At 35.3% G+C, this 16,917-nt stretch overlaps 1 protein-coding gene across 3 annotated transcripts in view; it reads right to left on the bottom strand.

The window, feature by feature from the left end:
- The window catches only part of RNF13 (ring finger protein 13), a 167,513-nt gene that overhangs the window by 92,581 nt on the left and 58,015 nt on the right, over positions 1 to 16,917 (bottom strand). For all 3 annotated transcript variants that reach the window (XM_003256271.4, XM_030822710.1, XM_030822709.1), the window contains exon 4: positions 13,252 to 13,377. In XM_003256271.4, coding sequence (XP_003256319.1) covers positions 13,252 to 13,377 — 126 coding nt within the window. The remainder of the gene's footprint in view (positions 1 to 13,251; positions 13,378 to 16,917) is intronic.

Genomic DNA, 16,917 nt, shown 5'->3' with positions numbered 1-16,917 from the left:
TCTGGAGATTCCTCAAAAAACTAAAAATAGAGCTGCCATATGATCCAGCAACCTCAGTGCTGGGTATATACCCCAAAGAAAGAAAATCACTATATGAAAGAGATACCCAAGCTCCCATGTTTGTTGCAGCACTGTTCACAATAGCCAAGACTTGGAAACAACCTAAGTGTCCATCAGCAGGTGAATGAATAAAGAAAATGTGGTACTTACACACAATGGAGTACTATCCAGCCATAAGAAAAAATGAGATCCTGTCATTTGCAACATGAATGAAACTGAAAGCCACTATGTTAAGTGAAATGAGCCAGGCACAGAAAGACAAACATCACATGTTCTCACTTACTTGTGGGATCTAAAAATCAAAACAATTGAACTCATGGAGATAAGAGAGTAGTCTAGTGGGGGGAGATGGGGATGGTTAATGGGTACAAAAAAAAAAAAACACACACACACACACAGAATAAATAAGACCTAGTATTTGATAGCACAACAGGGTTACTATAGTTAACAATAATTTAATTGTACATTCTAAAGGAACTAAAAAGTAAAACTGAATTGTATGTAACACAAAGGATAAATGCTTGAGGTCATAGATACTCCATTTCCCATGATGTGATTATTATACATTACACGTCTGTATCAAAAGATGTCATGTATCCTATAAATACATACACCTACTACATACCCACAAAAATTTTAAATAAAAAACTAAAAAAAAATGTAGATGGGTTCCCTTTAGATCTTTGGCTAAATATAAGAATGGTATGCATGCATACAGTGAGACCTTATAAGCCTGGACAAACAAGCTCACTAGGGAAAAAAAAACAATTACTGGAAAAAAGATTAACAATTTCTAGAATTCAAACAGAGTCAGGAAAAGTTCAAGCTCTGACCAGCCAGAGAGGGGAGACTTCCTTGAATACTAGATCATTCAGAGGATACCCTAGAAGGGTTATACCTTATTGGTACAGCTAAAATAGTAGTGCTACAGCAAAGGCAACTCTTCATCAACTTAACAAACTTTAAAAACAAGCCTGAAAATAACCAAGCTCATCTGCAAGTAACTTAACTGCCAGCCACAACAAAATTAAAAGGTCTTTAAAGAAAGACAATAAAACCAAGACATATGACAATACAACACTATGTCCAACATCTAATCAAAAGTTACTAGACATGCACTATTCACAACAAAGATACGGAATTGACCCAAATGCCCATCAATCACAGACTAGATAAAGCAAATGTGGTACATATACACCATGGAATACTATGCAGCCATAAAAAGGAACGAGATCATGTTCTTTGCAGGGACATGAATGGAACTGGATGCTGTTATCCTTGGCAAACGAACGCAGAAACAGAAAACCAAACACCACGTGTTCTCACTTATAAGTGGGAACTAAACAATGAGAACACATGGACACAGGGTGGAGAACATACACTGGTACTTCTCAGGGAGGGTCAGGGGAGAGAGAGCATCAGGAACAATAGCTAATGGATGCTGGGCTTAATTCTTGAGTGATGGGTTGATCTGTGCAGCAAACCACCATGGCACACGTTTACCTATGTACCAAACCTGCACATCCTGTACATGTACCCCAGAACTTAAAAAATGAAAGTTGAAAAAAAAAATAATAGACATGAGAAGAAGCAAGAAAATGTGACCCATAACCATGAGAAAAATCATTCAACAGAAACAGACCCAGAAATTACATGGATACGGAATTATGAATAGCAGACAAGGATTTTAAAACAGCTATAAATTATAATTTATTATTATAAGAATACATTTACATGTAATATAAATAGACATAAAATTATAAATTATGTTCAAGGATTTGAAGGAGAATATAAACATAAGGCTCAGAGAAATGGATGATACATACACGCACACACACACACACATTTTAAAGATCCAAGTGAAACTTCTAGATAAAAGAGATACAATATGAAAAGTTCACCAGGTGAGCTTAAAAGATTATAGACATTGTAGAATAAAGGATCAGTAAATGTGAAGACAAAGGAATAGAAATTAATAAACTGAAACACAGAAATGCACAAAGTAGGAAAAAAAGAATCAAGAGCTGTTGTAGATTAAAGGAAACATGACAACTAAGCTGAATATGTTTAGTTTGGGATTCATGATTGGATCCTGAAATGGTTAAAAAGAAAACAACTATAAGAGATATTCTGGACACAGTTAGGAAATTTAAACATGTAGTTTATATTATTAGATAATATTTATCAATATTAAATTTCTTAAGTGTGGTAACTACATGTAGGAGAATGCTGCTGTTGTACAGAGTGAGAATGAGTAAGACATAAAATATGGGGCTTATTTTAAAACTTTTTAAGAAAAAACACTTGGTAGTTACTAACAATGGATTAACTTCAGAAGTATACCTGTATTTTCATCTTTGTTATAACATGAACCACAAGCTTTTGTCTTGAGGGCATTATTTTTTAAATATCCAGCCGAGTACTGTGACAACCTGATACATTTTAATCAGGCCAGCTTCACATACTTAACTTTAAATAGATTAATTTTCAACTATCATGGCTCATTAAAAAAATGATATAAATATGGACTAATTTCATCATGGTCTCAAATTGAAAATAAAACCAAAATCATCCCGCACTTAGTAAAGATAAGTGCATAGCACAATACTAGTAAGCAAAATTTGTGAAAATTTGTATTTCAGAGTATTACTTTAAAAATTAACAAAAGATCTGTTTTCATGCTTCTTGGTATAAACATTAATTACTAGAAAACTAAGCCTGTTTTCACCTTGAAAAACAGAGATCTGACAAAATAACATTTAGAGCACTTTAAGTGCCAGGCTTTAATGTTCCTTAAGAACAATCTTTTTTGTTTATGTATATCTCAAGCCTAGAAAAACATCTCTTATATAAATAGTTGTTTAAAGTAAACTGCAACTAAGGTAACTGATTATCCAGCTCTATCCAGCAATATATGTCAAAAAAATAAAATTTCCTCGTATTTGTTAGTTAGTTCCTTCCTACCCCCTCCCCCACCCACCCTTCATGAAAGCACACAGGAAATTTTACTTTAGTCATTTTGGATAAAAATTTTTGTGATATGTTGCATTTTCCCCACCTTTTTACCAAATGTGACTTGACCTTTTCCAGTTACTCGGGATCATCATGAATGTGCTTCAACAGACTATAGTTTTTCTCCTTAATGTTAAGCGCCAAATGTTACTTCCTCTCTCTGTGCTTACCACTGGTACTCTACTAATAGTTATTCTGGACTTCCTCCATCCATATATTCTTCTCTGTGGCAGAGAAAAAAAAAACTAAACCTGATAAGAATTCTATTCTTTAAAAAAAATTAAGTGCATAAGAATTCTGAGAAAAACTGCCAGGAAAAGTACATGGTTTTAACGCTGAAGCTTAGCAACATTCATAATGGTGGTACAAAGGCATGTTTCCTTCTCTGAGGCTATGTTCTGAGAGTTGACCTTTTGCTAAGTGGCATATTACCACTGTACATGTTGAGCTTAGAAGTAAGCTGAATTTATTTATTTCATTAGAAAACATTTTTGGTAGGGCTGGTAAAATCTTCTGTGTTATACAAAATGCCATACTTATTTGTTTCAAGTACAGTATACCAAAAAACAGAAGCCAAAATGCTTGGAACTTAAATTATTAAAGATCTTATGTTGGCTGGGTGCAGTGGCTCATGCCTGTAATCCCAACACTTTGGAAGGCCGAGGTGGGTGGATCACTTGAGGTCAGGAGTTCGAGGCCAACCTGGACAACATGGTGAAACCCCATCTCTACTAAAAATATGAAAATTAGCCAGACATGGTGGCAGGTGCCTGTAATATCAGCTACTCAGGAGGCTAGGGCAGGAGAATCATTTGAACCTGGAAGGTGGAGGTTGCAGTGAGCCGCAATCAAGCCACTGCACTCCAGCCTGGGTGACAGAGCAAGACTCCATCTCAAAAAAAAAAAAAAAAAAAGATCTTTTTTATTTTTTCCGATGGCATCATTTTAAAGTCAATCTATGGTATATGGACAAGCAATTTTAAATACTGGAAGACACAATTTAATACTAAAATTACAAATAAAAAGCAATTTTTGAACTCAGAAGTGCTTAGGCAAAAAGCATACTTCTTAGTGTCCCTGCCAGTTTTCACTGCTACACAGAAAAGATTGGCCTAAATCTGCATTTTTCAAACTATAGGTCATGATCCATTACCAGGCAGTAAAGTCATTTAGTGAACCCAAGTGAATTTTATTCATTAATAAAAAGGAATTTCATATGCCAAGTTATTATCATATAGGTAGTGTAGGTAAGTACTATTCCATGATATTTTATTGTCAGACTGTGTGCTGTATACATACTAGGGAACAAGTAAAAATAAACTTCTTATTGTGGGTGGGTTGCAGTTAAAAAAGTTTGAAACCCACTCATATAGATAGTTCTTAATATTTCATCGGTTGTTGGCAATCAGAAAAAAGACTGATGCCTTTCAACATGATTGTTCCATGTTGCAACAATCATGGTCTGCAACATCCCATCAAAAAATCAAAGTCATTAGCTTATAGGTCTTTGAATGTGGCTATTTCCAGTATTATGAAGCTTAATACTGTAGCTGGAACATGATTAGTACTAAAGATAATAAAATGAATAACATAAAATTAAAATTAATTTAGAAGTTAAATTACATTCATCTTTTTTTCCCAGTGACATTAAGAAAATCTGAATAACCTTTATGTGTAGTTATGCTTGCTATAAGTTAAAACTTGTAAGTTATGCTTGCTATAAGTTAAAACTGCTTTAAAAAAATCTTTACTGTGCAATGAACTACACCAGTTAAAATAAACTATACTAGTTAAAAGCTGCCTAAATATTTGTCGGAATTGCAATTTAAGTCTAAAAAAGCTATTCATAAAATATTCTCTAGTTACCTATGTATATTAAAGTAGATATTTAAAATAAAGGATCTGATCTAAGTTCATATTTTTTAGACATTGATAGGATTCATATTCCAATCAAATCTTAATGATTTCTCATCCTAACATAGCAGAGGCCCCATTTCAGCCCACCCACCACTGAAAATAAAGGCTTTAGAATAACTTTCTGTGCAACAAGAGGATAACTCTCTGTACTTATAATCTGCTTACTAGGAATTTCACAAGTAACACAGGAACTCCCACTGCACTTGAAAAGTAACTGTGATGGAGCAATTACAGTAAGAATTTTGATGTTCAGCGCCACCCAGTGATAGATCTCTGAGTATGCTCCTCCATTACTGCCTGTTAATTGTTTCTGGTATTGTAGGCACTGTACTAAAAGCTCAGTACACAGAACTGCATAAAACATAGGCTCTACTCCCAAGAATCTGAAATTAGAAAAGACATACCCATGCGTTTTTTAGGTTAGGATCAGGCTAGAGGTAATGAAAACAGTATAATGTAGCAAAAAGAAGGAATTACAAAATACACAGTATTGCTAGAATTTGTTCTGGCCTTACAAAGAGCCTTTCCCATTGCAAGCTATTATAAACACAAGATAAAAAATGAGTAACTTTAATGAGCAGTCACTTTACGGTATACTTAACATCACTTTAAAACATTTGAAATCAATGTAAAAATAACGCAAATATAGAGCTTTCTCATTATGAAGATCAGCTCATTTAACATAATCTGTAGATGGAATAAAATTTTGAAGATAAAGAATTATCAGGCCAGATGCAATGGTTCACATCTGTAATTGCAGCACTTTGGAAGGCCAAGATAAAAGGATCACTTGAGCCCAGGAGTTTGAGACAAGTCTGAGCAACATAGCAAGACCCACTCTCAACAAAACAAAACAAATTAGCCAGGCAGGGTGGAGTGTGCATATAGTCCTAGCTACTTGGGAGGCTGAGGTGGAAGGATCACCTGAGCCCAGGAGGTCAAGGCTGCAGTGAGCCATGTTCATGCCACTGCACTCCAGCCTAGGCAACAGTATAAGACTCTGCCTCAAAAAAAAAAATTACCTGATAACAAGGTCTTTAATGAAGTCTGATTAAAGTGATACATTAGAAAGTAACAGGTCTCTCTTAAACTAAGTATTGAGTACACAGAAATTCATTTTACTATTATTTAAATTGCACATATACACGTTATGGATACTTTTACTGTGTTTGCTATGTTTCAAAACACAAAAAGGTGAAAAGTCAAACCGAAAAAGAAAACAGCATAATACAGATACTGGATGGTTTTGGAGCCTGGCCTCTTCTACCTATCTAGTTATAAATTGGGTTTTTGCAGTTCCAGCAATGTGACACAACTAGACCTTCACTTTAATCTAAGGATTCCCTAAAGAAAACACACTCTAACTCTGCTTCTAAATCTTTCCAAGTGCAAAATGGAAAAGTTCTCTGGAGAACTGATTTTCTCTTCCTTCAGCATAGCCACAAAGGAACAATAAACTAACCATCAGCCTGGACACAAAATACTCTTTCTTCCCACCCAGATGTCTAATAGATGAGAAAAAGTACTTATTCTATAAGGGAAGAAAATGAAATAAATTAATGAGAGACATAGAGAATAGAGATAATTCTCAAAACCTAGCTATGATCATCTTTTTGAGTCCAAAGAAATAAGAAATTAAGAAGTAGAATCTCTTTCTCAAGTGATCAAAACAATGCAGTGAGAATGGAGCAATAGATCTGAGGATTCAGATTGTGAATGTAAATCATTAATTTTATCTATTGGATAAAAATTCCTGAGAACTTTGCAGTATCGAATAATCAATTATTGAAATAAGAAGCAGAATTGTAGCAAGCAATCCTGCCAATATTACATTCCATTTCAACATTGTTCTTTTCTGCACATTATTTTAGGACTACTGCAGGCCATGTTGAGAAGAGCTACTTCTCAGAAGAGAGTATCAGGCTCTTATGACATTTTAACTCTCATTAATATTATAGTTCAGTGATAAAAACTATCTTTCTCTCTTTCTTTAGATCCCATTTTTCCTCCTTACCTAGATATTGTTCATTTATAGTATATCTGAGTAATCTGAATATCTTGATTTTAATGCATTTTATCGCTTGAGTCCAAAATAAGGCAGTAAGTCTCTTGAAAAGTATATGGTCTAGCATTCTGATGTCTGTGATTAAAGGATACCTATGTAAAAATTCTGAAGCAAAAGAATGTTTGGGGAATAGATACATAAATAAAGTTACTGGCATTACATTGCTTCATTAGATTAGGATAAACCACATGTAAATTAATATTTTTCAGCTTTTTTCGTTCATGAAAGATTACCTTTCTGGTAAAAGGAGGGAATTTTGCTTTGTTATTTTAATATTGAATAAATTTGTGTATAAAGAAACCTAATCGTGAAAATGCAAGCATGTTTACCAATTAAAGGGTGGAAGAAATGAATGAACGAACAAATGAATGAATGAATTAGCAGCACAAAGCTGTTTGATTGAACTATATATGGATAGAACTATTTCCATCCATCGAGTATCCTTAAATATGCTCCTTTAGTGGAATCTTTTAAACATGATTCTGAAGTAGATTAATAACAAATGTTATATATCACTTTATAGAAATATATACATTATGAAAAATTAAATGATATTAAATGACTTTCAGGTAATTTGCAGAGTTTAATTTCTACTTAAGGTCATATCTACTTGCTTACTACTACTGAAACAGTAGTGCAGAGTATGTTCTGGGGACAACAAGTAATGTGTTTGCCTGAAGGCCTGAAAGGGGATAATGTAATGAAAGGTAAGTCTAGAAAGGAAAACTAGAGGGCTACTTTCTGAGATAACAAAAAGTCACCAAAAAAAAAAAAAAAGACAGAAAGAAAAAGAGTTATTATGATATGATCAAATAATCCCAAAAATGTTTATGGTAATTTAAAAAAATTCTATAAACATTGAGAACTAGAGAAAAATATCTGTGGGATAAACAAATATCTAGACTTAGAAATAATGCCAAAAGCATTCAGTGAAATGAACATGAAGCAAATGGAAAGTTCCAGTGATACTGTTTAGGCTCTAATCCACATTTTATTATAAGCCCTTAAGGTTTTTAAAGTAAATCACTTTGCAAATATTTATTATTCATCTACCAATGCCATATAATGCAGTAGGCACCAGCACTACAGAATCTAAAACATGATTTTTTTCTCTCACAGAGAGAAACAGAGACTGATGTGGGATTAAACAGTATATAAAAGATACGAGCTGGGAGTGGTGGCTCACGCCTGTAATCCCTCCACTTTGAGAGGCCGAGGCGGGTGGATCACCTGAGGCCAGGAGTTCAAGACTAGCCTGGCCAACATGATGAAATCCCATCTCTACTAAAAACAGGAAAAATTAGTTGGGCGTGGTGGCACGCACCTGTAATACCAGCTACTCAGGAGGCTGAGGCAAGAGAATTGCTTGAACCCGGGAGGCAGAGGTTGCAGTGAGCCGAAACCGTGCTACTGCACTCCAGCCTGGGCAACAAGAGCAAAACTCCATCTCAAAAAAAAAAAAAGATATGATGAGTTCTACCTGGAAGAAAACCAGGAAAGGTTTCAGACAGGACACAGTTTATCTCAGATTTAAAATAAAGTCAGATTGGCCAGACAGACAAGGAGAAGGAGGACATGCCAGATGGAGGACATGACAGAAACTAAGACAGAGTGGGAGAGACTGCTCAGCACATATGGGGACTTGTAAATTCTTACGAGGTGGGAGCAGTGGCAAAGTAGAGATGAGACTTGAGAGAGAGGCAGAAGTCAGGTAAAGTATCCCAGTTAAGTTTTGTATCTGTATCCCAGTTAAGTTTTATAAAAGCCACATTACAGCAGAAAATAGCTCTGAAGAGACCCAACATATTCCTTATCATCTACGATCCAAATGTACCTCCATTCATGCCCAAAAAAAAGGGGGTGTGGGAAGGGAGAATAATATCTAAGTCCTTTCAGCCTTGATAACTGGCCTAGATGGCTTTGCAGCTGCATTTTTCAAAAATACTCATTCACACATAAGATGGAATAAGATTCAGCACACACTGCTGAATAAAGTGCGTATGTTGCACCATTTCTGTTTACCAGCCTTCGCTAAAGTCCAGCTAAAATACAGTAAATTGGCTACTCAAAGAAATTGGTGACTTGCCATTATACCCAAGTAATGAAAGCATCTGGTACTGAAATGACAATGGACAGATTTTTTTATAACTTGTCTTTATTCAGTTATAGACGCAGAAAATTGTATAGCTCTGAAAGTTCAATGTTAAGTGATTATTTTAATGGCCTTTCAATTACTAGGTATTTTTACAGATTTTTTTTAAAGTCGTATTTCTCACTGGGATGCCAATTCAAGCCTTTTGAGAAATGTCTCCCTCAAAATGCTTCAAAGTCAATTTTCTAATTAAAAGATTTAATATAGCCTTAATTTATTTGCCAAAGTGCCAATGTTTTTTAATCTCAAATGCTCACCAAAAACTAACATTTCCAAACAATTATATTTTGTCACAGTAAAGAACAGCATCATACAAAGGCAAAATAGCACTGTTTTGCTTTTCCTCTAAAGAGCTGTATTTTTCAGAGGATACAGTTTTTGTAAAACAGTATAAGTGATTACTTTTAGAATAAGTACCTGATGTGTAATCAATAGTTCTTCTTACTGGCTTTTTGGATATTCTACATATTCAAACATTCATTCTGAGCATGGGTTTTGCTGCATCTCCTCAAGGCAAGACAGATTAAAAGGTTCATATGTGTTTCTCTCAACAGAAGATAAAAAATTAAAACAATGGCTCTCTTTATTTGGAAAGCAATTCCCTTTCCTCCAGGAATTGTTAATTGCATTTCTGCTGCCTTCATGGCTATCTTTGAGTCACAAATCACTTGGGATCGTTTGTATGAAGAAAATATGCCATTTTAAAAATTATACATTCCACTTATTCATTTCCTTTTAAAGAAGAAGTAAGAAAAGTGTAGGTTTCTTTAATCTTTTTAAAACAAAACTAAGAGTTGTAAAAATCCTGAAATACCCACCAACATTAATCATCTGAAATATCTCGATAAATTTTTATTCCTTGTTTCTTTTCTCTTTGTGGTCTACAACAAAGAGTTCCTTTCTCCAAGGAAAACTTTAAAAGATAGAGCCAATTCTCCTTTGTCAGGGATAATTTGTATGTCACTTTGGATAAGAGGCATGCCGAAATATAACCCTGCACTACCATCAATTGTAGTATTATGTATGGAGCTGAATTAAGTTTTCCTCAGTACTCAGTCCTAGTAAGCTATGTAATAAATAAGGAAATATATCATTTTTCTAACTATCTTAAGTCAATGCATCATACAAAATTGTGGATATACATGAATGAACCACTATTGATTATCTACAAGAGATATTTATCTGCAATTCTGAAAAGAAATATTGTACATATTAACACTGATGACTGAATTCCACAACACACTTAATATAAAACTGTATATAACCACTTTGGAAGCTCATTAAATGCAGTCAGAGATTTCTGATATGAAAATTACAGCTAATAAGGCTAACAGCTTATTCATCAGTAACCACTCTAGAAAGGAAATTTTCTTTAGGGTGCGATTCCAGTTGTTTTTCCAGTAACCATAATGACTTTATCCTTACCCAATCACACTACCTTGATAGGTGATCCATAATTCTTACTATTACAAATTTATGAAACATACTTTCCACAATGGCATGACTAAACTGTCTTTATAAGCCAAGTTAGAAATTTTACATCAGCTGACACTGAGTTGCTGTATCACATGTGACTTATCAGACAATTTAATTTCTGAAAAGTCAGCAATTTTGCCATCTTTACCCTTATTCTATTTAATTCTAATGGCAAAAAGCATAAAACATCAACAGCTAAGACCCACTGCCTCCTTCCTGTGTGCAAGGTGCTGTTTGGTAGGCATTTAACATTGATTAGTTCATTTGATCCTCCCAACAATCCTATCATATAGGGAACATTATAATTCTTATTTTACAGATAAGGAAATTGAGGCACATAGAGGTAAAATAACTTGTCCAAGATCATACTGCTAGTAAATGATAAAGATGAGATTGAAATGTATACAGTCTGTTTCCAACCTTGATTATAATCATTGTGTCTCCCCTGTAAACTGATGTTCTAGAAATGTATACAACTCTGACAAAGACAGAAATCATTAGGAATGACATAAGTAAGGAATCTTTAGCCTTAAATGGCCAGAATATACCCCACTGTATATTTGTGGAGGCAAAAATAACCAAGTTAAAGAACATGTACAACAGACTAGACTCATTCATTAAAACTGTGCCTACATGGTAAAGTACAATGAGAATTTTTTTAACATTTCCCTGTCTAACATTAGAATGGCTCAACTGAAACCTTCTTCCATGTTTTTCATATGTACATGTTTTTCAAGAATATATTAGACACATAAGCAAAAGGCTATTACATAGTTTGATTTAATAAGTCTTTATTGATTGTTTACCACGCACTATAATACAAATTGGATATATAAATATGATTAAAACATGAACTCTAAACACCATCAATTCACAAATAAGTGAGATATACATATATTCAATAAAAAGTAATAACAATGTGATAAAAAGCAATGAAAGAAGTATTTACAAAGTGGAAGGGTGGCACATTGAGCTGGAATGGTCTGCACTGCAACAGAGGAAGTAGAAAGAAAAGTAAGGCTTCCTGAGGAGGTAACATCCTCAGCTAGCATGTAACCGATGAGATAGATAAATGGGTGGTAAAGATCATTGGAGACAGAGATCTTGGACAGAGAAAATAGTACATGTAAAGGCACCAATGTATGATCAGCATGGCACAGCCAGTTGAGAGAGTTCAGGTAGGCAGTATGGCTGCAACATAAAATTCAAGGCAAGCAGTGAAAAGAGATGAGCTGGAGTAATGACTAAATCATTAAACTCCTTTAGAAGTACTCAGACATGAGGATCCACTAAAGGGACAAGAAGGCTAATAAGCCTACTGTATTCATTCCTGAGTTGTGGTTTCATCTTCCAAAACAGATATTCATTAACAGTATTTCCCTAATTTTCAAAGTGTACCATCTGCCATCCCTGCCTATAAAGGAAAGTTATAACAACAGCAAAAAAGTATTCTAGTTTCTAATTATCAGACTGTACCGAGTCCAGAAATTACACAGCATAATAATGTAGTAAACCTTGGGATCAATAGAATTAGTTTAATTTCTTAGCAGCAAGAAATTAATGAAACATTACAATAACATTTAATTTTAACTGAAGCAACCTGTAATTATTATAGTTTAGTTCTGGATAAAACAGTTAAACTATCATAAACAACTCTGAGGAGCAGGAAGTCTACTACTTTGACTTCAAGCTCTAATTTATTCCCATTTAAAGGCAATTGAGAATCTATATTTGGAACTAACATAAAGTAGTAACAATACCTATCATTTACACAGTCCTATATATTTTCAAATCCCTTTATATTTATTATTTTATTCCTCTCATAAGTTTATTATGGAGGTATCATTTCTTCCATGCAATCAAAATTGCAGAGAAAATTCATGTGCAGCATGACAGGGCGGTTTTTCTTGCTGAACAAATTATCTAAGACCAAGCGACATGAAATAATAGCCCATGTCCTATTCTGGGAGATACATGCAAGACACTACACGACACTCAGCTCTGAGGTAGTCCAGCAACAGTTACATCAAGGTTTATTTTACATAGGCCTCAATGTGGCTCCTTTGCCAATGCCAATCCCAAAACAGACTTTAAAAAACCATACACCTAGAGCAGCACTGGTGATATATGGTGAGGGAGGTGGGTAAACCTTGTTTTACTATCTGAAATGCTAGCTTAACCCATGTCAGAGAGAAGAAACTTTATACAGGGGCAGATTTAACTTACTACAAAAGAGAAACCTCAATGACAATGTAGATACAGGTATAGATGCAGGTTTGAGATTGATACTGGAAGGGTAAAAGCATAAAACTAAAGGCTGAAGTTAAGTTTTCATTCCTAGATGAGATCAAGTAACATTCCACTGTTAAATCACAGTTCAAGATGTCCAACAAATGCCTGAAAATTCTTAGAACCAGTAAACATTATTTCTATTCTATGCATCCAGTTTATTTTCAATCTTACTGGATTTTAAATTTTAAATGTTTTCTGAAACAAGGGAGGATTTAAATGATTTAAATTAGCTAACTGAACAAATAGGAAACAAAAAAATGAAAAAAGAAAATCATACCTTTATATCAAAATTACAATCAAGTCTTCTAATTAACACGATGAAAGTGCCAGATGAATTGTCTTTTACTGGTGGAGGCACTATGGGTTCACAGGCATTCTCTGGTTTTGAGTTAATCAAAAAACCCTGAAAAAGAATTGGTAAAAATTATCTCTCTGTTTCACTCAATAAATCAATCAACTTACTTCTACAAATATCTTTTCAATTTGTCATGTATTTTGCATTATGCTAGATGTATTATTGGGCATGTAAAATTGCTCACAATCACAGAACTTCTAAAGCAGCATTTGCTTTCATAAGCATTTAGTTTTCTAAAATAAGTTCTATCTTTTGTATTGAAGTTAAAAAAATAATAATAATAAGCAAACTCATGCATAAGCCAATCACCCCAAAGACAACCAACTGGTATATTTTCTAACAATATTTGACATTTTCAAACCAAGCAAATATGTCTTAAAAATTAACTTTCTTTCATGTTAGCAGACAATGAAATGCACATAATAAATAAATTTCTAGAAATTTATTATGCAGAAATGCTAGCCTGAGTATGTAAGGTGTATGTGGAAAGATAGTCATTGGTACATTATCTTTAATAGCAAAAACTGGAAATCATGCATATCCACAAGGCAACTATTTAAACAATTATAGTATATTTATACAACAGGAAAATAATGCAGCCATTTAAAAAAATAAGGAAGACCTGTATACACTAAACTGAAAAGACGTCCACAAGATAACCATGAATTTAAAAAGTAAACAGCAAGTTGCTTTCCCAGGAATGCAGGATGGTTTGACATAAGAAAATGTAGTAACAGGCTGGTCACGGTGACTCACACTTGCAATCCCAGCACTTTGGGAGGCCGAGGCAGATGGATCACCTGAAGTCAGGAGTTCAAGACCAGCCTGGCCAACATGGCAAAACCCCGTCTCTACTAAAAATACAAAAATTAGCCGAGCATGGTGGCACACGCCTGTAGTCCCAGCTACTTGGGAGGCTGAGGCAGGAGAATGGCCTGAACCCAGGAGGTGGAGGTTGCAGTGAGTCAAGATTGCGCCACTGCACTCCAGCCTGGGCAATAGAGCGAAACTCTGTCTCGGAAAAAAAAAAAAAAAAAATCTGGTAACAGATTAAAACAGAAAAATCAAATGACTATCTTAACTTATGTAAAAAGTGAATAAACACATAAAAAGATGATCAAATTCACTGATTTCATTTATAAAGGAAGGAGGCAATTAAAGCTATGAGACAATGCCTTAACAACAGTTCTGTATGGTCCCTGAACTGGTCACACCAATCATCTATTCCACAGGATTTGGCAATTTCTCCTCCCAGAAATTATATTGCTCAGCTTGTGATATGGAAAGTGTTTATACATATCTTCGGTATAAAATGTATCACTCTTTCATTTGCTCATATAATAGCTCCTCTTCTTAATCCCATAAAGCACTTGGTTTTTGTTTTGCAAGGAAGTACAACTGTGGTCATCCTTCTAATGATGAATATTTGCTTTATTCTTGTTAAATTTGCACTCTGCTCTGAATGCCTTTCTGCAAACACTAACTTTTTGCTCCAATGTTAAACCATATAGTGTAGGAAATATTTTTCAACACGGTTATTATAGCAATCAAACTCAAGCCATATAGATTGGCTTCCAGTTCCAAAATGGTGATGCAGAAGCAAATTGGTTTGACTCCCCCCACAGAAAAAGAAAAACAAATGTACAGCAATGAGATTATGGCCAGAAATAAGCCAGAACTCAAATGTAAGGAGAGATCATTCCCAGGGCCACAGAGAAGTAAAAAAAACTCCCAGCAGACAGAGAATCAGACTTCCACATCCACTATGCCCCTCCCCCCATTTTGCCCAGCACCAACTGCAAGGAAAATTTCCCTCCAACTCACTGTTTCTACACTGGAAAAGTAAGACCAAAGTGGAACCAGATTGCCCACTATCTTGGGTTCCCTAGGAGGAGATCTGTCCCTTCCCTAACCCACAGAAAGCATCACAAGTACCTGAATGGAGAAATATCCATGAGGTAGACAGAGACTAAGAGGGGAAGCAGGACTACAATCCCTAGCCCTGGAAAGGAGAGCCCTCCTTTGTAACTCTACCAAAGGAGATGCCAAATCACAGTAGCTATTCAGTAGCACCATGCAGTAGGTTTGTCCCACAGGTCCACCGGGCATGAACCTCCACAGCCAGCCTTCCCACACTGCCAAGATATCCCCGTTGGGACCTGCCCCTTTGGGAAGGGCAGCACTTTGATAATTTACTAGAGCCAAGGTGAACCTAAACTTAAGGCATCACCTAAAGCCACAAAGGAGGCAGTAACCTAGCAGTAAATAACCTCTAACCAAATACATCCAATAGAAACCAAAACAAGCCAGACAGAGAAGAACAGAATAAATAACTAATCTTTCAATTCAAAGACACTGACATACATCCACAAGAAACAAGAGCAAGCAGGGAACCATGATCCCCAAATGGACAAAGCAAGAAACCAATAAGCAACCCTAACAAGATGGCAATATGTGAACTTTTTAACCAAGAATTCAAAATAGTAGTTTTAAGGAAACTCAGTGATCTCCAAGATAACACAGAAAAGAAATTCAGAAATTTATCAGAAAATTTTAACCAGAAAATTGAAATAATTTTGTTTAAATCAAACAAATTTTGGAACTGAGAAATACATCTGCTGACCTGAAAAATTCATTAGAGGCTCTCAACATCAGAATGGATCAAGAAGAAAGAATCAGCCAAGTCAAAGACAGCCTATTTTTAAATACACAGAAGAGAAAAAAGAAAAGAGGGAAAAGCAATAAAGATCTCCTACAAGATAAAGAAAATTACCTCAAAAGACTAACTCTAAGAATTATTGGTGTTCAAGAGGGAGCTGAGCAAAAGCAAGGTATAGAAACTTATTCAAAAAAATAATAAAAAACTTTCCAAAACTTGAGAAAGATATAAATAACCAGCTATAGGAAGGCCAGAGAACAAACAGATTTGACCCATATAAGACTACCCCAAGACCTACACTAATCAAACTCTCAAAGGTCAAGGACAAAGAGAGGATCCTAAATGCAGCAAGAAAAAAGAAGGAAATAATATACAAAGGAGTTCCAATTCATCTGGCAACAGACTTTTCATTGAAAAACAATACAAGCCAGGAGGGAGTGGAATAACGAGAGAGAGAGAGAGAAAGAAAGGAAAGAACAGAAAGGGAAAGGAGAGGGAAGGAGAAGGGTTGGGAGGAAAGGGGAGGGAAGGAGAGGAGTGGAGAGGATTGGAATGAAGAGGAGCAGAAACGAAAAAGGGAAGGGAGGGAGGCAGGGAGGGAGGCATATGTTACTGTCTTGGTGCGCTTATATTGCTATAAAGGAATACCTGAGGCGGGGTAATTTGTAAAGAGGTTTATTTGGCTCATAGTTCTGCAGGCTATACAAGAAAACACACATACACACACACAAAAGGCATGGCACCAGCATCTGTTTCTGATGGCCTGCTTCCACTCATGCATGGTGGAAGGTGAAGGGGAGCCTGCGTGAGAAGAGATCACATGATAAGAGAGGAGAAGAGAGGGGCCAGACTCTTGAACAACTAGCTCGTACAGGAACTAAGAGTGAGAATTCATTCATTACGGCAGAAGTCACCAAGCCATTCATGAG

The sequence above is a fragment of the Nomascus leucogenys genome, chromosome 11 (assembly GCF_006542625.1).
Source record: "Nomascus leucogenys isolate Asia chromosome 11, Asia_NLE_v1, whole genome shotgun sequence".
In the NCBI taxonomy this organism is placed as follows: domain Eukaryota; kingdom Metazoa; phylum Chordata; class Mammalia; order Primates; family Hylobatidae; genus Nomascus; species Nomascus leucogenys.
This window is presented reverse-complemented; position numbering and strand designations above follow the sequence as displayed.